At 38.4% G+C, this 23297-nt stretch overlaps 1 protein-coding gene across 4 annotated transcripts in view; it reads right to left on the bottom strand.

Moving 5' to 3' along the window:
* Window positions 1-3788: 3788 nt before the first annotated feature.
* Window positions 3789-23297, bottom strand: part of nhsb (Nance-Horan syndrome b (congenital cataracts and dental anomalies)) — a 51946-nt gene continuing 32437 nt past the window's right edge. The window contains exons 2-12 of one of the 4 annotated variants that reach the window (XM_027168413.2): window positions 16003-16155; window positions 14653-14780; window positions 14416-14451; window positions 14140-14193; window positions 13602-13649; window positions 12725-12787; window positions 11325-11520; window positions 10908-11039; window positions 6340-9300; window positions 6043-6166; window positions 3789-5947 (exon numbers count right to left, since the gene is read on the bottom strand). In XM_027168413.2, coding sequence (XP_027024214.1) covers window positions 5359-5947; window positions 6043-6166; window positions 6340-9300; window positions 10908-11039; window positions 11325-11520; window positions 12725-12787; window positions 13602-13649; window positions 14140-14193; window positions 14416-14451; window positions 14653-14780; window positions 16003-16155 — 4484 coding nt within the window. In that variant the 3' untranslated portion in view covers window positions 3789-5358. The remainder of the gene's footprint in view (window positions 5948-6042; window positions 6167-6339; window positions 9301-10907; window positions 11040-11324; window positions 11521-12724; window positions 12788-13601; window positions 13650-14139; window positions 14194-14415; window positions 14452-14652; window positions 14781-16002; window positions 16156-23297) is intronic. The other 3 variants (XM_047801257.1, XM_047801255.1, XM_047801258.1) reach the window with 3 other exon arrangements.

Genomic DNA, 23297 nt, shown 5'->3' with positions numbered 1-23297 from the left:
CCAACAGCAGTGGCCTCTTTCATAGTGTGCTCAGGAATGATTTGAGGAACATCACAAAGAGTTCAAGGTGTTGACTTGGCCTTCAAATTCCCCAGACCTCAATCCAATCAAGCATCTAATCGATCCATGGAGGCCCCACTTGGTCTTTTTCCAGTCTTTACAACCAAAAATCAATATTTTCTTGTTTTAGATTGCATACATATTATGATGATGTGATACATTTTCCACAGGATATAAATTTAGTTATTGAATTAGTTCTGTCATACAAGGCACAATAAAAAAAAGCCTGTCGTTATTTTTATATGTGAGTTTCACCAGGCCATGGGGTATCTTATTTTCAGCCACATAACTGAATTAGCTCTAGAGGTTGCATAAAAAAGCGAGGAATTTGAATGAAGTCATCATGGCCTCTTTCACTCTTGTCATCCCTAAAAGGCTCATTGTTTTCATTGTTTGCCTCCAAGACTGGATGATCTTCCTAGTGTCCTAAACCTTAAAGCCTGCGGGTCAGAGGGGACGACCATGGAGCAGCCCCCTTAATCTGCCTTCAGATGTCTCACCCAGCACCTTAATAAGCTCTCAATGGCCGTTTTTTAGTTTCCTGCAGAGAACTGAGTAGTGCATTGTTGGCTTCCTCTTCAGTAGAAGAGTGTGTGAAGATTTTTTTTTCTTCTCTGGGATGTTTTACTTACTCACATGGTTAGGTGGATAAAGTCTGGTTCATAACCAAGTTTTGTGCCACTATAGAAAATGGTTTTCTGAAATTTTAAGCATATTTCAAGCTTGGAAATGGTCTGACTAATTTTATTCTTTTAAAGAAAACAGATTTGAAGGGTTGCTAAAGGAAACCTTTATAGCGAGAATCATGTTCTGCACTGCCCCCAGCTGGTTAAATGAAATAACATGCCACATAATAATAAGTCATCACAATATATTGCAGTGAAATGGACGACTGAGAATTTGAAATCTTAAAGCATTTCACCCAAAATGCTACAAATTTAAATTAGCAATCAATCAACAGTTTATGCAACTGCAGTGTAATATAGTAATTCTGCAAAAGGCATCTGTCTAGGCTTAATATTACGTAGCATTATCCTGAGAAAGTGACTAGAATAACATACATTTCAAACTATTATAGCCAGAGTAATTCCTGTTTATCAACTGTGATGTTATTTAATATACTTACTAGGCATTGCCCTCTGCAACAAGGACAGGTGAGTGTGGACATTTTCCTTATTCTTATACATGTTTCTAGCATCAGTTTATTGTCTTTTGTCGGGCTGAGAATGCTGACTCTTTATGTTAATGAAACAGCCATCCTAAAGACATAACTGCATTGCATTAAGTCTGAAACTAAATGATAGTGCTGACTGTCACTCTGGTACTTCTCATGAAGGTACTCATAGTTTACATAGATAAACTTAATAAAATATATTGGCCATATTAAGAACCTCTAATAGGAACCCATTACCCATATTTGGTTGCATTGAAAACAGCATTTGCATTTAAATTGTTATTTTAAGCCTTTCTTACATGCAGAATTCCAGCCCAGAAATTAAGAGACTTATATTGTCAGAGTTACAAATTCTTAGCCACATCATCTACCGATAATTTATCTGGAAATATTGTTTCAAACCTGGTAAAAATGAAGTTGCTTGCCTAATAACATTGTATTACAATAAAGCAGTACTGTTTTACAATAGGAATGAAGTGTAAGTTTTCCTTTACTTTTTTAATGGCAAAACGGTGTATCCTGGTGGTTGATGGTGCACATGAGGGACACATTAGCTTTTTTCTTGGATGTGATCCTTCAGTGCTATGCATTTAAATCTCTGACCTAAATGGTGATTTCATCATCTGTTCATTCTGCAAGTTCAGAAAACAGAACAGAGCCAAAGGTTGTGAGGTAAACGTAACACTGGACACCCTTGAAATGCCATTACAATATCAATGCCACTCAGCCATTCAGCCAACCAACCAACCCAACAAACAACCATTCTTTTGTCCAGTTAAGCATTCAACCAACGAACAAACCTCTCAGACAACAACTCACAAAAATGTCATATTCAATCAATTAAAATCCAATGAAAAAAAAAACCAATGAATTTTTTTTTAATGCAGTCACATTTATTGGCCTTCTCTATGCACAGATACTAAGCAAGCCAGTTGGGCTGGCAAGTTATGGTTTAAATATACAGTGGAAATCATCACAATGTTTACTAAAAAATAAATACAAGGACAGAGATGCACAGGTCAAAAATATACAAAGGCATGTAATTAATGTAAACTTTGAAAACATTTTACAAAAAAAAAAAAATGACTGTGTAACGTTTTTGTGTTTGTTTGCATCTTTAAAAAGATTATATGTACATATTTATACAAAAATACAAAACAGATGCTATTTTAAGTGAAGAGACTTTGAGTGACATGCTGTCCAGTTAAACCTTTGCAGTTAAACCCATTGTCATTCATCCAATTTCTGGTGTCTTTACTTCTTTTAATCACATTCATACCTGTACAAATCCTTTGACAAAAGTGTAATGTGCTTCCCCATTTGTGCAGTGTGATATCAGGTGATATGCGTAATCATTTTATTAAAGGAAAACACAAGTTACAGTGAGATTTAGTGTGAAACAGCAGTGTGTGTAGATTGGAGATTATTTCTCATGAACACTTTGACATGTGGTTGAACTCTGAGGTACTGGCAATTCAATGAACCTTAACTTAGAAACAATGAGATCTAAAGGCTTTGCATTTGTCAATGTAAAGCCTGAACAATTTTTAGGATTTTAAAATCCTAAAATACAGCTACCATAATCTGAGTCTTGTTATAGGAAGATAATGTGGGCAAATACATGTACACTGCTACAATAGCTTTAAAGATTTATGATGTCACTAGTGTTGAAGGTACATCTCTGTACTTAAGCCAGATGATGTGATTTGAAAGAAGAAAAAAAAACTGCTATGAAAAGACAAATGGAAATTTTAATGGCAATGGCGATAATAACAGAATACGATCTGGGTATAAAATCAGTTTAGAGCACCAAAAACAGCTGAATTAAATTTCATATCATACAGCAAATATGTAAATTATGCAAGTTTACAGCTAATTAGAAACATTATTTTTTACATTTTATTTTACCATTGGCTAATACACCCCTGATATGAAATATGTTCAATTATAACCTTTTTAGTTAAATAAAGATTTAATTACTCTTTTCTATATTTGTTAACAAAATAATTCTCTGGATAAAATATCCCATAATGAAAAATATTTCATATTTTCTTCCTTATTAAATGCTGCTGTCTAATAGAGGATTTTACAGATTTCATACTTCTATAGGTATGCATATGTCCACACACAGATTAAAAGGTACAGTCCATATGTTTTCAGTGTTCTGATAAAAAAAAAAAAAAAGAAATGGCGATTTTAGATTAAAAAACAAAGGAAAACATATATGGAACATTTCTTTCAGTGAATATTGTTTCTTGGGTTAATGTTATAGTATATATATAAAACGTAATACAAAGTATTGTCAGGACATACATAAAGTATTGTCGGGACATACAGTACATGGTAACGGAACAGTCCAGAAAAAAAAGGCTGACTTAATTTTCATATATTTGATACTCATATATTTGTTAGTCATACAACCACATATATACAAATAATGAGCAAAGCATTCTCCCAGTATTGCAAATCAGCAATTAAGAGATGCAGCTACATAAATGGTTGATCACCTATCTCTCCCCCTAATCCCCCCCCCCCACCCCCCAATCAGCACAGGTATCACCCAAAAACACCAATATATACTCTAAACCTGTCAGAGAGCAGACTTCTCTATATATTTAATATATATATTTTCTTTTATACCAACAGTGCTTCAACAGATTGTCCAGTTCTTCCACATTAGGGATATAAAGCTGAGTTTTTTCATATAACAATGAAAAAAAAAAAAAAAAAAAAATCAAACATCAGCATATTCAAACTTTTTCACCTATTGAACATACAAACACTCAATGAATGCAAATGATTTGAAAATGATCAAATTTCCCTATGAACTATAGACCTTTATTGCATGCTGTATAGAAGACAAAATAAAAGTCGGGAAAGGGAGCACCATGACAGTACTCATCAGAAAACAATGATTTCAAATGGACTGATTCACAGCTTGTCCATCCTCCACTTTTCGGCACAGTGTAAGCTTGACAAACCTCACTTTTTAATTTCATAACATCTCTTACTGAATAAAAAAAATGACTGCAAACTGAATTCAGTCAACAGCTTGCTTGCACAACTTTAAAGGTATTCATAGAATACAGTTCATGATTTCACTGTTGTATTCTTCCTAGACATTAAGCCCCTATATGTTCTATACCTACAAAATGTATACATAATTAACATAATTAAGTGCATTCAAATGTAAAATATAACATGATCTTTTTCTGGTAGTGTATGCTCAAAGCTGGTGTTAAGAGAACTACAGTTAAAAGCAACATGGCAGCCTGTAACTGAAAATATAAACTTTTAATGTTATGGGTGGCACCATGTGAGAACTAACACATGGACTCATTTCTATCATACATAAACATTGCACCAATCCTGTAGGATGTTTAAAGGAATTATCTTTGTTATCTCCAAACAAGTGCAAAATATTTGCAGCCTTTGCAAATCCATTCATTTACACATCAAGAATTCTCAACCATAGAAAAAGCCTATAATCCCGGAGACTCATTCTGTCCTCTGGAATTTATAGACCTTCTGTTAGGAAAGGCCACAGTGTGATTGTCCTGTGTATGCCTAACTAAAGTCCCAATTAGGAATCACAACAATGGGTATGTTGGTATTTGGTACTGCAAAAACAAGTGTCAACAATGCTACAAACCATCCAATATAAAAAGCATCTGATCTTGAGGATAGTTGGAGTAGTTTGATACTTCCTGACTGAGACTTTAGCAGGGTCGTGTCTAATATTTCCTTCTAGTTTTGCACCCAACACATTAATGATATTTTTGTTAGCAAAAGCTGAAGATATAATGTTTTGAAAATAAAGTTGTTTTCATCCACCCACATTGCTATAATTTACACCCTTCACATTTTATAAGTGAAAACAAAAGAGAGAGATCAATATCCATCAAGCATCCATATAAAAAAAAGAAGTTCCAAAAGATTTTAATGGAAATAAAATGTCATCACTGAACAAAAGGTTTACCCAGCATGTGGATAAAAAGTTTCAAAGTTTTTACTTAAGTTTAGGACTGAATTTAGGAAAATTTATTAATATTTTTTTTTCTGAGGGACTTGTTTTGCTATTGTTTCAAAAAACAGGAAAATACCAGAAGCCATGAAAGATACCACTAGGAGGAGCGGTCATCATGTGGACTTCCATCAGAGTTTTCGGTTTCTCCTTCTGAAATTGCCTGCATTGGGGCAGTGTATAGCCGGCTGCGAGTACTGTACCTACTGCTGCTTGCGGCAGGTGGGATCCTAGAACGACCTTGCCTGGAAGCAGCACACAAAGAATGGGTTTTTGTAGAGAAACCCTCAATATTTGCCTTGGGGAAAGTACCTGGGATTGGCTCTATGCTGGCTGGAGACTCCTGCATAGGTGAAGGCAGTTCCTCTGGTTGTCTGGAAGCCTCTAATTCACCTGGTGTCTTGGGAGTGATGGGGCTCTTAAGGATTTCTGTTGCAGACATGCGGTAACTGGTGTCAGTGCGACTGCCCTTCTTCAGCAGCAGTAACTTAAATTCCTCATTGGAGGTGCTGGATTTTTTGGCACTCCTGTAAATGGGTCCTGGTGCTCTCTGAGAACCAGCTACAGGAGTTGGGACAGTTGGACATGCCACAGGATGACTGACTGGACCACTAACAGGTGGAACACCAAGACGACTCTTCCCATTGAGCTCTCCTGAGTCTTTCCGCCCAAGGACTTTCCTTTTGGATCTAAAATATTTATGGTATTACAGAGGATTACAGGATGACATACATTTTGATATAGGTTGTTTACAGTGTATTTTTATTTTGATATTTTAGATTACCTGTGTATCATGGCAAACAAATCTTCAGTTGTGCGTAGTTTATTAGGTGAAGGGAATAAGTTATCATCATCAAACTTAGAGTCATCGGTCAGAGGAGAATTTGAGTTGTCACTAGGTGTTGAATCTGTGAAAATTACATATGTTTTGCAGTCCTTAATTTTCTCAGATGCACTGTAGAACATTTATTTCTTCAATAACATGCATGTATTTATATATATATATATATATATATATATATATATATATATATATATATATATATATATATATATATATATATATATATATCTGTTTTACCTTTGCTGAAGTAGTCTTCTGTGTCTGGGGTTGACTCATCCTCATGTCCATCCTGTGAGGCACTTCTGGTAGTGACACATGTCTCGTACGCCTCCTCTTTGCTTTTACCATCGCTGATTATGTGTGATGACGGGTCTAAACTCCTGGAAAATACTTTATCTGGGCTGTTGCACAGCACAAAGTCACTTCTGCGTATTTCACTGTAAGCAGGAGGAGACAGCGTACTGCTCAGATTCAAGGACGGTTCTGCAAGAGGTTTTGGATTGAGTGCTTTATTGGGTTCACAATTAACACTTTTTGCTGATAATGTGTCTTCCACATCTGGATTCCTGTTACACTCTGCTTCCTGCTGAGCATTATGGGTCTCACAAGCCTGGACTGTTGGAGATAAGTGTTCTTCTTGTTCACTGGTTGGTTGCACAGGTGTTCTAAATGCTGTCATGGCCCAGTAAGTTCCCAGTCCATGCCTTTCCTGCCTTATTTTAATCCCTTCATGTTGTATAGCAATGGCTTCTTGAGGTGGGCAGTGAGATTCACAGTGCTGAACAGCAGGTGGCTTGTAGGCTGGTGGTTTTCTGTTATGCCTGTTGTCAGCAGGCACAGTCTCAACTGTTACTGTGGGACACTTGGGTCGAGTTGATTGATCAGCACTAGAGTGCTCAGAACCATGGTTGCCCTCTGTTAGTTTATCAATGGGTCGCAGATTACTTGACCTCAGAACAGTTGTGTTTGCTGTGTGGGTTGAACTAGATGCCTCCAAAGTTGCAGCAGCACGGGCTTCTGCCAATGCAGCTGCTGCTGCAGCTGCTTTCTGTTTATTCTGGTGAAGGAGGTGTATCTGGTTCCTGTGGGCAAAGGGCTTGGTGTGAAGAGCACTTAGGTCAAGGTGACTAGGTGGTGCCTGCGAATCAGTATCTCTCCTACAGGAAGAGCCCACATCTCGAAGGGCAAGCTGCTGCTGTTGGAGAGAGGAGAGTGATGATTTTCTTTCTGGCACTTTGGGTTTCCTCTTGCCACTGGTTGGGGACAGTGGAGATGGGAAGAATGCAGATGGAAAGGAAGATGTAGGTGTCTCTGACTGACTGGAATATCCACTTGACGGGGATGCCAATGAAGCTAGTTTTTCAGGAGAGCCCAGTCTATAGTCACCTTCTTGGGGTGGAAGTGTTGGAGAGCTGGGTCTGGACCTGGGGCAACAGGCCTGAGTTTCCAGATTCTCTGGTGACTTGACACATTCAATAACTGTTGTACCCGTAGCAGTGCTAGAGTTGGATAGCGACCTGTAAGGATCACTAGATTTCAAGTCATTAAGAAGCCAAAGGTCTGCATAGTCTGACTGCACAGCACCCTCATCCTTAAAGGAATGTGTGTCAGAAGAACTAAATGGAGAGGAGCAGTCTAGCATGTCTCTGATATTCTCTACACCCCAGGAGCCAAGCTGTTTTTCACAGAGACCTGCAGTGTCAAGGTGCCTGTCAGAACCAGCCAACTCCAGCTGTAGCTTCATCTCCCTGGAAGACAAAGGCAGGGGCAGCTCACTAGTAATCTTTGGTTCGTTCTGCTCTTGAACATCCACGCTGCTGTTTGTTTCCTTTAAAGAAGAGCTACGTTTTGGTGGAGGTGGCTTAGCCTTTGGTTTTCTTAAAGAAAGACACCCTCTTCCAAGAGTACTCATTCCTTTGTAAGCTTGTTGAGGGTATTCACCCATGCCAGGTGCAATGTTCCCACTTGGGCCACAGTCGGGGTCAATGGCTGCATAGTTGCAATAGCTTTTGCTACCTTTAAGACCACAGTCCAAGTGCACAGATGTGTAGAAGCCTTCAGTATCAACACCATAATTTGTAAAGCTCTCTAATATTTCACCCGATGGTTGCCTACTAAAGCACTCATAAGTTTCTCCACTAGAATAGCTGGGACAACTTATGCCGCTCTCATCTTCCCGTGAGCGCTTTGGGCTGAAGTCTGGAGGACAAGGTTGATCCTGCTGGTCCTGGTTGCAGTTCCACTCCCCATCACTAGCAGTACTAACACCTGCATCATCCATCTGATCTGTAGCTGAAGAGGTGAATGAACTAGACCTGTGTCCCTGAACTTGTGACCTGTCCATGTGGAAGGGGTCAATGATGAAGCCAGTAGTGTCATCAATTATATGACACCCTGTGTTGAGAGACAGCTCTGAATCACAGTGTGAGGAACCAGTTAAGGGAGGTGAGGCAGCTGGTGGTAGTGTTTCTGAGGTCTGTGATGGACAAGTTGAGCTGCTTCCACTCCAGTTTCCACTTGAAGACTGATGGTCTTCTTTGTGGTCAATTTGGCTGCCAAGGACGCCTGTGGTTGAAACAGAGTGGATGGGACTGCTGAATGTGTCTGAACTGGATGAGATCTCACAGCTTCCCATGTCAGAGTTACGTGGAAGCCGGGATCTACCCCTCTCAATCCAAGCATTTTCAGGACTACCTCCATGCTGTATCCGCTTTAAACTTTCCAGCTGGAGCTCAGGCATGGCTTGGTCATCGGTGCTCTCCTCCTCATCCTTTATTATCCTCCTTCCTGGACCTGGCAAAAAGTCCTCCGCCTCATAAGGAGAGAGCTCTTCATCATCTTCCTCATCATCATCACTATCATCTTGATCGTTGTCCCGGAGTCGACTTCCTTCTCGGGGCAAACTTCTTGAACGCAGACGAGTGCCCAAAGCAGTGGTATAGGTTGTATCAGAGCGATCTGGTAATGAAGTGATATTACCAGTGGAGTGGGAGAGGGAAGCTGGAATTCCTTGACCCCTCTGTGCACGAATACGCCTACGGGATGGAGCAGCTATCAAGAAATCATCGGTCTGGCAACCAGAGTCTTTGGTGTTAAGCGTCCGGCCACTAAGTGACAGCTCTTCCTGGTAGAGGGACATATGTGGGTTGCCAGGGGCTACCACAGATCGTTCTCTGGCCACAGGAGATTCATCTGAGTCTGACAAAATATTAAGAGGATCACCTTTTATTAGATTTGAAATGTAACTCTTTAAATAAAATATAATGATTGTAAAATAATCACTGAAGGCATTATATTCTAATTAAGTCCTTAGCTTCAATGAAAATATCATCACATATTTGCTACATCATGAAATATAAAATAAGATCCCAGTGATTTGTGATTTAAGCATAACATATTTTGTTCACTATCACTATATGGTTATTGTCCACAATAATTACCAACGCATACAGTAAATAAACATGGGCTGCCTTAACAGTTTCAATACAAGAGGCTCTGATAAATCCAAAACCATTACACTAGGAATTATGCCAAGAAAAATATTAATTTTATGCTAGCTTTTAAGCTAATAATTGTGCAACAATATACCATTACCTGTATAGTTATTTAAATCCTAGTTTTATATATTATCTATATACTATATATAAGTCTATATAAGTCTCTATTTTTGTATTCTTAATTTGGTGACTTGGAGCTGCGGTAACAAACCCCATTTCCAACTGAGATTTAGTAAAGTATCCTCATTGGACAGGCTTAATAATAGCATTTTTTTTTACATTGTGTCTGTAAAATTTACAGATTCATAATACTGAAGCTAAAATTACTTAAGCAAACAATTTCAGTTTAAAGGAATTAAATTAGTTTATGTTGTGGGATGGAAGTGAATACTTAGCAAGGCCTTTTAATTGATTGGAAACAAAGTTGGAAAACCGTGGACAGGAAGCTGGATCTATAATCAGTAGCATGCGAGGGGTAATGCCATTAGCCAAGAGGTGAGAAGTCGGAGGGGAAGTTGTGGCCTAATGGTTAGAGAGTTTGACTCCTAACCCTAAGGTTGTGGGTTCGAGTCTCGGGCCGGTAATACTACAACTGCCCACTGCTCCGGGTGTATGTTCACAGTGTGTGTGTGTTCACTGCTGTGTGTGTGCACTTTGGATGGGTTAAATCCAATGCAGAGAACGAATTCTGAGTATGGTTCACTATACTTAGCCGTATGTCACGTCACTTGTGACCTCAATAATAGTACTAATAATAATACGTTATAATGATTTTAGTGAGTGTGGGACACAAACTGAGGAGGTTGTGCTCCACGCTCAGAGACCCAAAGCACTAACAGCACATTGCAGGGTGCACAGAAGTGGCTCAGTGAACCACTCTGGCCACACTATTGGCGACCATGTAGAGAACAATCTCCCTATTAGGGGAATCGTGAGCATGAAATACAAAATCAGGTGGGATTGGAGAGATTGGGAAATTACCTGTCAAGGACCATTATCTTTCAGAGCTATTACCACTCTAATACATAGCAGAGACTATGTCTGCACACTGACTGGAAAAAAAACCCACTGGGTTTTAAATAGCAGCATGCACAGGTGTCATGTGTCAGCACTTTAACTGCATAGAGTATGCAGGTGGCCATGAATTTGCCCAAGAAGGCACAGCATCATCACACCTTATTGGGTTAAGTTCTATTTCATAAATTTCAGTATCATTGGCAAGCTTTACCTGTTGCAGCTTTACACAGTATAAAGTGTCAATATAGGCCAAAAACCCAAACCTAAGCACTGTGTATCAGATAGTCTTACCCATGTCTTGTTGCACTCGTCTGGGAATGCCTGTGATAGTTTTCCGCCTCCTTAGTTTCCTTCGCCGCTGCAACACAGACTGGGAATGAACCAACGAGCAGCGAGCACTGGCTTCTCGGTCAAATCCTGCACCTGCAATCCGAGACATACAGCTTCAGAAATAACACACTTATTTATAATGAAACCATTTACTTTCGACAGATTACTTTTGTATACACCTTGTTATTAAACCTTGCTTGTGCATTTATACATTTTTTGTCCACACAAATAATATATCCTAAAGAATTTAGTCGGCCCCAATCCCCATGTACTCAAGGCCACATGAAATATGCATTAGGTTAGAATAATCATCTAATCTGCACTCACACACTTCAGTAGTCTGATTAATGTAGGATTTTTTTAGAATGAAGTTTTTACCTGTAACATTGATAGGAATGATGCAGGATGAGATGACATGAGAATCATTCTTCATCCGTTCATCTGGTGTGGGGAGTGGCAGGGCTTTGGACCAGTTGGTCTGCTTGTCCAGTGTCGTGGGAACATTGGGAACAGGACACTTAGGTCTGTGGCTAAGAGCCACCAACTCCCCGTCTGTATTTGTATTTGTTCCAACCTGAGTCACATTTTAAAAGAGTTATATGATGCCTTGGAAAACTAAAAGCACGCAAATTCATACATCCATGGTCTTATACCGACGGAAAGATATGTTACATATTATCTTCACCAAAGAAGCAGTAGTGACCATGGGAAAGAGAAAGGGAAGCGGCAGAGAGAAATGAAAATAAAAAAGAGACAGAAATAGCTGGAGAGAAAAGAAAGGAGACAGAAGGAAACCTGTCAAACAAATATCCAGAGTCAGGAATTTGGTCCAGATCCTATTCCATTAGTACAAATAAAGAACACAGGAAAAGTGCAAAAGAATTCAGCAAGGATGTGCGGTGCCAAAGCAGCTTTAAATAAGTCATTATCCTCCTGACAGATAAACAAAAGCTTTAAAGCGACATTGTTCCAAATCCGGCACTTTAGACAAATCTTATTTCCTTTGAGTGTTACATTCTGAGCCTTAAAACACTTACAATGGTAATTCTGGCCCTGATTTACTAAAATAATGACCATAGCAGGGAGAGGAAACACTGGATACAAATCTATAGTACATTTTTATTTAAAATGGTCCATGAGGTAAATGTTAAGAAAGCCTTTTTAAAGTTCTTTTTTAAATGTTTTTTTGGTGTCAGTGGTTTAAACAGAATTGATCAAACCACTGTGAAATGTGTCACACCCCAAACCTTATATTGATTTAGGCAAACATACAAAATAGACATAACTCTCTTATTGACTTAACCGAAAACACACTCCTCCATTTTAGCATGATACAAGGCCTGTGAATAAAATTTTAATGTTAGTGGCCATAAGTTGCTAGAAAAATTGTCACATATTCATAGTCAAGGAAAAATAAAAAAAAGTCATGATCAGTATTAAAAGCAGTGCGTTCAAAAAGTTCAAGAAAATTAAAGTTAGGTTAATGAGGTAAGGACAGAGGTTAATGATACATGGTAAGACATGATCAGACATTTTGAAGAGTAGCTGTGCTAAGAGATGTGTATGAGAAAAGAAAAGGAAGTTACCTCTCAGGTAAAATGTATTCTAACAATTTGATTCAGTCTGTTTGCATAGTTTTCAGACACATAATAATATCATAGATGTGCTGACCTAACCCCATAATGTTACCCATTTGCAATTTTCCATACTGTACAAACTGGCTCATAAGAATGTAAATAAATTTGAAATCAGCTAAGCAAAGATTGCAGGGAGAATACCTTTCGAATCCAGTGGAAGAACACGCAACACGTCGTGGGGGAGGAGGAACAAGAGCGCTCATGCTAAAAACAAAACAAAAAAACAAAACAAAACAAAACAAAAAAGGCAAAGACATGGCGCATCGTGGATGGTTTAAAAGAACAGACATAACAGCAAAATGTGAAAAAAAAAAAAACATGAACCAAGGGAAGGTCATCGTGACATTAAACATCAAACATTTGGTTACGAAAAGAAGGCAAATGCAAACAGAAAAAAAAAACACTTGTTATGAAATGGGGTGAAGATAATTTCTGAAATAAATCGATTACATAAAACAGTTATGTTATAATTAACAGTCCTCCAGACCTGAAACTGTAAAGGATGGGATAAAGGCTGATTTTGCACTGGTTTTTAAACCCTTATGGACTTCCTCTTTCTATGTCCTCATGGACTCCTTGTCTTGATTTGAAGTAACATTAGTGTAGATGACATTAACATTGTATTAGCACAGAAGCTCAGGAGATTGACTCAACACACAATATGTGTGGAATAACACTAGGGGAACATGTTGTTATGTAACAATAATCAACCTTGGGGTGTGCTAATGAAGCTGATTTTGATAATGAGTTGATTATTTTTCTATAACAGCATATTATATCCAAATGCTCTTATGCCACAGAGATCTCCCAACGATCACCATTAGATTTCCTAGAAACTGGATTCATGTCAAAAGAGTAAGTCCACATGGGTGAGATGAAAATAATAAATAGATTTTGGATGTGTTTTATTTCACCGTCCAGCCCATGACCTGTTTTACCACATTTAGAAAAAAAATCTTAACCAAACATACTAAAAATATTTCGTATCTTTACTACACTAATGTCAGGCATCATTTACCTTTCTTTGTGCTGGCTGAAACTCCGTCTCTCTCGAAGGTCTCTCCTGCTGCATTATGGGATAAAACATATCAAGAACCAGAACATTTATCATTAAATCATTATGCTATATTCAAATGATATAGCAATGTAACCTTATTAATGATCAAAACAATTGTAAACCACTCACAACAAAATAATATGATCTAAATAACACAATGGTATTTAGGGGTGAACAGGTGACCACTGGCAAACAAATCAGGACAACTGATTTAATAAAGTTGGATTTAATTCAAAGCTTTTATTACATTTATTTTTAAAATATATTTGTGCCAAGTGTTTATCTGCTGGCAAACAAACCAAAGTGAAATCACTAAGACCAATAAGATTGTCCCGATTTTGTCAGAGAATTTGGTCTACTCTGTGGTGACGAATGGGATATAAAAAGAAAAAAAACGCTGAACAATGGAATCGATTTAAAACTATGGAACTAACTGAAAAATAAATGAATTCTGTGCTACGTTAGTATAAAAATGACATTATTAAAGCAAATGCAGCACCTGGATAACTTTCCTGGGGAGAGTCTGCATGTCTGACTCTCTGGTACTTCTTTCCTATTCAAAGTGTTGGGTAGAAAGAGGAAAGAAGGAACCTGAGATCTGAGTGTATCGTAATATAACTCCAAACAAGTCAAACATCACTAATCAAATAGCACTAGGGCCAAGAAAAATGTCCAATCAAATAGCCCTATGGCCAAAAATGACTAGATGAAATGTTTTAATTCAGTCAAACTGGTGGATTAGGAGTGTTTCTGTATTAACAATAATATGAATTACCTTCCTCTGCATTGTCTGAAATTCGGCTCTGTCCAGCTGTGGCATGACACAATTAGAAAAAAACTTACAATTATAATAATAAAAGAAAACATTTAGTGTGTATAGCACAAGTGATTTAAATGTTACATGTTAACAACCAAAACATAGGATAAATAGTTCTTATGTTTACACCAGTCTCAAGCAACATACAGTACAAATCCCAAGCTAGTATTGCGGTATAACATTAATCGTATTTACCATAAGTGAGTGTCTCTGGTCCTGCCTCCTAATGGAGTGAGGGGAAGGGAATGTGGGCATGGGTGGAGCCACTGAGATGGAGATGGTGACCAGATTGCGCTCCCTGCTGGTTGAACGCTGACGCTGCTCTGTATCGGACACAAAAACTGGATGCTGAATTAATTACTCCACTGATATTAGTACAAAGTTCTGGTCATAAAGGCAAGGATTAATCTGTGGTATATACAGTAACTGTAAAGTTCTGGTCAGGTATTTCAGAAAAAGTCAGGTATTTCTATCCTTATGGTGGCCACATTTGGTCCTTATTATATAGTCAGTCATTATGGCCAAGGTTCCACCCCAATAAATAGATTCTGTGTGTGTTTAACTCCTGCTGATTACATTGTCTTGGCAGTCTCTTGTCATTTCCGCTGCTGCAAGTGGGGATTAGTCAACCATCAAGAAATATGCAGCTAGTTCTGGAACACAACATATACATCTATCTATGTGTGTTTTCTCTATGACTGTGCTTTTAACAGCTCAACTGACTTGTGTTGATTGTTGTAATATATCATCTTGTACTTTATTCTTTTAACAAGCCATTTTTTTCAACTAGATTCTCAAACTGCTCTGGGATTAGCAGTTAGCAGCACTCCTGTGGAAAAGCAAAGTGAAATCTGCCCACTTCAAGGCAATCTTTGGCAGCGTTCCTGGACTGTTATTTCCAGGAAGACAAAACTATTTCTCCATAATAAGCAGTTCAAAGGCTTGACGACAAACACCTCTCTCTCTGAGGTAACGGTGATTATAAAATCAGAGAACAGGCTTAAGATTGGACTTTTGCGTCTGCTACGAATGTTATTACTAAAATTTCTCTACTTCCTGTATATCTAGTGGCTATGAACAAAATATACATTTGTACATAACAAATATTGAAGACAGTAGTGGTGAGTAAAACTTTCTACCACCAGGGGGCAGCATGATCCAGATATTATACACACAGACTCTTGTTACCTGGAAAGCTTTTTAGCTGTATATTTCTGAAGAATATAAATATGACTTTGAAAAAGTTCTGCTTTCATTCATATGGCACTTTTTCTTGCTACATGCTCATAAACTTGTATAAGGTAAGAACAAACCAGGCTACAAATGTTATAGTATTTAACACTTCTTAGTGTACACTTCCAAGGTTTACAAGGGATAAAATAATCCATCATAAAGGATTTCTTTTAAAGGTGAATGAATACTAAAAGTCTATAACACAAACCACCAGCATGTAATTGACACTGGCATCTTTAGAGCTTTTTAACCCTATAACTATAAAATGAAAGTAGGTTTTTGGACCAAGAAAAGGGTGTTAAGGCAGCTTACCTCTGTGCAGTGCCCGTAGCGTGAACTGGGCATGGCGGTGCAGCTCTTCCAGACATGGCAGCCGTGTGCTGGGGTGAATTAAGTTGTGCTGTTGGTGCCATGGGGCCTGATAGTGGGATGTTAACTTACTCTCAACATCCAGATTTGACACGGCTGCAGAGAGAGACACAGAAAAAGAGTATAAAATATTGTGAAAGGTTGAGGGCTTCTTTAGTTTGTGGATACCTGACTATCACACCTATATGTGGACCTTCCTCATAAAGATGGAAGCACACTTATGTATAGGATGGAACTAGGAACTTTACTGGATCTAAGAGGCCTAAACACTGTTGAAGTATGGAAAAGCATGTTCAAGTGTATGAACTGCACCCCACATCACTAATGATGTCACTAAGGCTCTTATGGATGAATGGGCAAAACCCCATAGCCATGCTCCAAAATCTAAAAGAGGAGGTCATTAACTATAATTAAATCCGAACTAGGATGCTTACACAAACCTTTAGCCAAACTGTGTCAGTTGAAAATGTATTAGAAATGCCCATCTTGCACCTGTACCTATACTAAACCTGTACAGGACTTTATACAATTTAAATGCACTTGTAGGTGTACAACACACTGCATGTATCAACCCACATGCATGCCCCACACTGCATGCTTGATGGTAAATTATGGTACATTCTCTGTTGATATATATGTTGTATATGGATGCCCATGTATGTATGGAAGTCACACACCCTTTCTTTAGTGGAATATTTTCATCTACAATTAAATTTGTACATAACACTGCTGTTTTAATGTGTTCATCCCTAGACTCTTTGTGAGAAATAAAAAAAATAGAATTAAAACTGAATTGAAATAGATCACAACAAGGCCACCAGCAGCTAGTTATGACTTATGTAGTCTTAGAAGTGGTAGACCATACTCAGTAAAGCAGAGACACTGCTGAGAGACCATCCCTCTCTCCTTTCTCTCCCTCAATAAAGCAGCATCTGCCCATCAGTATGCACCGTGTGGCTGTGCCCATGAATAGCCCAGAGTCAGCCGTATCTAAGCAACCCTTCATATCTAATTTACAGTGAATTAGCAGATCCTTATCAGACCACAATTGCCAGCAATAACAGGAGATGCTATTTTGCCCAGCAAAGAGAGAGAGAGTGAGAGAGAGAGAGAGAGAGAGAGAGAGGGAGAGAGAGAGAGAGAGAGAGAGAGGGAGAGAGAGAGAGAGAGAGAGGGAGGGAGGGGGAGAGAGAGAGAGAGGGAGAGAGGGAGGCCGAGAGAGAGAGATACTATATTAGCCTATCGCACTTTTCTCCTTCCAACATAATGCTTCAAGATGTCTCGAAAAATAAGATGTATAAACCTCAGGAAATTACAAATCATTTGTTAGATTCTTCTAATCTACATCAAAGCATTCAGAATGAAGAAGTACTGAATGAACTCATGGAGGCTGGAGTCTATCCAAAAAAGTTGGAGAACATTTGAGATAAAACTTTAATGCACACACTCACTTAAATCAACCCAGAATAACCAATGGACTACACCAACAACAACGAGAGGATTGTAAGTTTAGGGTCCAACCTACAGTAACAACTACATTCTACTATGTAGAAGACTGATTGTATAATATTTGTTGTCTTGCCAGATTATCTGTACACTTATTCATATTTTCCTCTTTGAAGAAATAACATCCATCCATATTCATATGCATTACAACACAGCGAAATACTTTTGTCAGATATCCAAGCTTGTTCAGAAGTTGGGGTCAGAGTACAGGGTCAGCCTAACACAGCAGCCCTGGAACTTGCTCAAGGGCCCAATAGTGGCAGGTTGGCATTGCTTTGGCTTAATCTCCAAGCTTCTTGTCAATAACCCAACCACTAAGCCACCACTGCATGTCTTTAGTGTCCTGGGATGCTGCACAATTCCCACACAATGGCAAACCAAGCTAATCAGGGGTCAAACCAGGGACCCTGGTGCTATAGGGTGGAAGTGCTACCTGTTACACCACCATGTCACCTTTAGACGTTCCACAAAATAATAACACAGTTCAATCAAATTGTACCTAATATTCATTTCTTACAAGAAATCCCCCTAAGAAACCTGAGACAAGGTTTAAATGATAAAAAAAAAAGAGATGGACGTTAAAAGGTTCAGCCTCAACAGAAAAACATTTACTGTACAGTTCCTCAACAAATCACATATTAAACATATTTATTGGGTTCCTACTGGCAAGTTAGTCATGTATCAAGTGCTAAGCAGTAATTGGACGGTGTCCAGTCTAGATCGGTACACTGCTGCTCCCATCCAACAATAAATCCAGAAAGTACACGAAGAGTATTACTGAACATATTACTTGGACATATTGCAGTTGTAAGAATCTGCCAAGCATAATCCTGTAGCTCCAATTTATTTTCATTATCTGGTTTCTGCTCTAAAATTTTATTTATTAACTGAATAAAGAGCAAAACATAAGGATATTAGATATTAGAAACTGGGATGTAGATTTGTGTCTCTAATAAACAAGTCTGAAGCATAATTGGTGAGGAAAAACAGCCTCTTTTAAATGACAAAAGACTGTCTTTGTTTACGTCTATGCTGGTAGCATCAACACTCAGGTGTTTGCATGTGGTCATGGCAGCTTTGAATGCCTGTGTTTTGTCTAAACCAACCGATACATTCTGAAAAAAATTGATTCAGTCTAATTATCGTTAATTTATTTTCTGTAAAGGCTTTATCCTGTTTGCATTTGTTATCGGTACACCGGTCCATCTCAGTGCACAAACATTTACTCACTCATTCACACATACCAGTAATTTTCTCTACTAGCCAATCCAGCTGAAACTGAAGAACTGTGTGGAGAACATTCCAAAAAATGGAAATTCACTTGCCAGACACACTTATCCAGAGTGGATCACATAGCAGTGTGTCATATGCATTTTTTCCTCTAGCCCTCTTGGCTGAAACATTTAAAAGCTTTAAGTTTGCTATCTGTTTTTATCTCTGTATCAAAGGCACGGTGAAAAGGTACAAATTTCTCATTTCCCTTCTCACCAGGAGCTAAACGCAGAGTTGTGACACTCTTCTCATAGAAACCCTACAGCATCCTGATAAATAAAAAGAAGACAGATTTCAAAACTATATATAATTTTCTTTCTTGACTTCTTCTCTTTTACTGCATCTCTTCACTTCACTTTAGTTTTAATGTATAAAAGATTTATTTTCTTTTCTAAGATTTTTTATTACAGTATGTTGCATTTTCTTCAGGTCTACTGTATACTAAACAACCCTACTCTTTCATTTCATTCTCTCATCTCCTTTATACCTTTATTTTCTTCATTACCCTCACCCCAACACATACAGTACACACACAACTTTCTCTACATGCACACACCTCGCTACTTGTGTGGCTTAAAGAGCAAATCAGATCTGATGCTGCAGTGTTTTAGAGCACACACGCTATTACAGCATCATCCCCAGCACTCGGTTTCTGCTTTGCATCATCATAAAACGAGTGCTGCGGTGTAAAAATATGACCTCTACTGAGCTACTGAGCTCTTCTGAGTGACATACAAAATGGGTGTTTTTTCATTCACAAGCCTCTAAGCACACCAAATACATACAAACATCAATAAAGGAGCACTCATTAAACTTTGCTGACTGATATCTCACATACTGTACAGCACATAAGGTTAAGGATTATTCTGGATGAAAAACTGTTATATTTAATCCCACTGCAGAACATTATCTAGAGAAAATCTCAAAAATTCAAGGCACCTTACCTGCAGTGTTCAGCCCTTTTCCTGCATGTTTACACTTCCTCTTTACCCTCCTCTTCCTCTCCTGCGGGCCAAGAATGGGTGTCTTTCTGTGAGAGTTGCCCATTCCTCTGTGGGTCGGTTAGTGCCAGAATGCTAGCTCCATCCAAATGGAGAGAGCAGAGCTCTGCACCTGCTCCTATTGCCTACTTTCTATCTCTCCTGTTCTCTATCCATCTCTGTCCCCCTCCCTTCTTTCGCTCTGACTTTCTCTCCAGCAGGTGCATGGTCAGCACTGTGAACTGAGAACAGATTCTCAAAATACCCAAAACTACTGAAACATGTCTTAAGAAAAATCCAAATAATCCCATATTCTGTGTTAGATTAAATCGAACCCCTGATTCCAGAAAGACTTGGCATGAGTCAATACAACCTCTATGGGACCCTTGTCACAGTAAATGAAATCAACTTCTTTAATGAAGCAGTAGCAATACATTAAAAATCCACAAACTTCTAGATCCGGGACTTATGACTAGACATGATTCTAATATAGCAGATACTCACAAAAAACATGATGCATCATTTACAGGGCCTGAAATTCGTCCCAAAGCAAATTCTGCAAATAAAGAGGACCCTGGTGCGCATTTGACTCATGACAAATCGTGATCACCGAGGCATAAACACTGACACACACACAAAGCTTTGACTGTGACCTAAATTGCACGTCTTCTTTACCGCTAATTCACTTCCATACTTTCCCATTTACTCATTCATAATGAACCATAGAAGAAGCAAGAAACGTGAGAACGGAGTCAATAAAAAGCTAAGGAAAAGTCATAATTATGACTGAAAATCAACCCTTTAGAGACAATAAAATGCATGCACACACATATACACACACACATACACCTACAGTACACACACACACACACACACACACACACACACCACAATGATCTAAAATGACCTATAAACTTTCGAATTCTTTTACCAGGCAACAATTCATACTCAGTTCAAGCTAGCCATTAGCCATGGACCCTGGAATTCAAAGTTGCCATGACGTCTCAGGTAAACATTGTAGTGTTTCGGGGTCACCAGTGCACTATAATTTATTGTGCGATGCCCCAGTAATTTACAGTCCAGCAGCAGGTCATGAAGAAAGATGTAAACAGTGATGGACAGTCTGTGTATTAAATAGACAAAACATAAATATGTGACATAGAAGAAACTGTTGCTATTTATGTTAAATGTGCTGAGAAAAACATCATGAAGGATTCAAAGCCTTGTCTTTAAAATTTAGAAATTCCGCCGATTATAGTACAGCTATTGATTTCATCATATGTTTTGTAAATGATATTTTTCTTCATGTATACAGACTTGGTGCCAAATAAAAGAAGAAAAAAAAAAACACTTTTTAAGGTGTTGGGTCACCACAAGTCACCAGAACACTTTAATGCACCATGCCACAGATTCCACAAAGTGGCTTATGAATTGTACTGGGAGAATGAACACGGTTCTTCCATAACGTATTCCCTCAACTGGGAAAATGGTGATGGAATAGTAATTATCCAACATAGTTTGGCCTTTGCTTTGTGATGGTACCATCATGAAAAGATGTGCAGTGATACACTCTATTCTCTGTACACTCACAATTCAATTCGATTCACAAGACTGGTTTCAGTTGATTCGGTTTTGTCCGAATAAATCTAAATATATATATATATATATATATATATATATATATATATATATATATATATATATATATATATATATATATTTTCTCCAAAATATTCTCTAACCAAATTTATCTAAACAAAGTGTCTGACCTGGTTGAATGAAACACAAGGAGATCTACAGCACAAACAGATCAGCAAGTGATGGCTGCCTACAGTATGGTGTCGTTTGGCCGGTCCCTAAGAACGCTTTATAAACTTTATAATGTGGTTGTGTAAATATATAATGTATTATGCGTTTTAGTCTTTGCAGTCAGGAGCTTTCAGGCTATGAGGCTTTACCAGTGTACACAATATTGTAGGCTCCACCAAACAAGCATGCTTTCTATATATTTTAAAGCAACAAGTTTTTTTAATTCTGCCCCCTGGTGTTGGAAGAGTGACACTCACTACATGCATTATTAACAGGATGCTGATTCATGTGAATTCACATTAAACAAACAAACAAAAAAATAAATAGATAGATAGATATACAGATAAATAAATAAGTAAATAACTAAATACCAGAGATTTCAGCATACAATATTTGGCCGGATAACATTTTTATTTTTGCATCAGGACGGGTAAGGAAAAAAGTGATCCAACTATGTGTTGATTTGCTTCTCAAGCGTATCTAACTGCTAGCTGATAAAAAAGCAAATATAGTTTATGGTAAACAAACAAATCTATACACAGTATAAGGAACACAAGATATAAAGCAGACTCATAACAGAGAGTGAAGGTGTACAGTACCTCTTGATCTAAACGGAACACAGCAGGCCAGATTGATCATGCTGGAGAAGAGACTTGAACTCAGTAGAACAGTATGTTTATGGATCCATCTTCAAACAAGACCACACAGGCTCCAATGCAACATCTGTAGGCATGATATCTAAATGCTTTCTCATCATTTATATCCTGACTCTGACAAGTCTATTGCAGATGGTACGGCCCATCAGCACTTGGTTTGCTCTTAATCCCTCAGCAGGCTAGTGAATGAGCTTAGTGAGACAAGTGGGGTGTTAGGATAATCCACAGTGCAGGGCTACACCATCTCTACCCTCTATAACTGTCTATAAATCTGTTTTCTTCCTATTTATTGTAGTGAATATTATTGCAGTATTAGTTAACACATCCACATAGACTCGATGTATGGGTCTATGAGTCTTGATTGCAGGGTTTGAAGAGTGATCCTATAAGATATTGAGAAACATTCAATAAAAGATTTAAGATATAGTGAACCTAAGAAAACACACACACGTACACAATGGACTGGTATGGAACATATCTACTGCTCGGACTAGTGAACTACTACTGAATTGAATTTCAGTATGTGTACCTGTGTGTGTAACTCATTACAGTGTTGGTTTTTAACTCTGTGTGTGTGAGAAAGTGAGTGAGAGAGAGTGAGAGAGAGAGGGTGTGTGTGTGAGAGAGAGATAGAGAGAGAGTATGAGAGAGAAAGAGAGAGAGAGAGAGAGAGAGAGAGAGAGAGAGAGAGAGAGAGAGAGAGAAAGAGAGAAAGCATCCCTGCTGTCCTCATTCTTAATCCCTGTTAAGCCCCCATGCCAATGACCTTGGCACCAATGGCTCCTGTGGTAGGTGAGTGTTTAGCACAGTTAGAGGTGCCAAGCGCAGTTATACTTTTTAACCAGACAAATACAGGTCTGTCTGCCGTGACTGCCAGCAGTCCAGCACATGCACACAATCACAGCAGAGCCATGGGCCACAGCCAAAACAATCATGACCCTTTTCCTGCTCGAGGGCTCAACAGTGGCTCCTGACTATCGAGCTTTGTGAATAGGGATATTATAATATAATATAA

This window comes from Tachysurus fulvidraco, chromosome 1 (assembly GCF_022655615.1).
Source record: "Tachysurus fulvidraco isolate hzauxx_2018 chromosome 1, HZAU_PFXX_2.0, whole genome shotgun sequence".
NCBI classification, from domain to species: domain Eukaryota; kingdom Metazoa; phylum Chordata; class Actinopteri; order Siluriformes; family Bagridae; genus Tachysurus; species Tachysurus fulvidraco.
The sequence above is the reverse complement of the archived record's forward strand: the minus strand, read 5'-3'. Positions and strand labels throughout refer to the sequence as shown.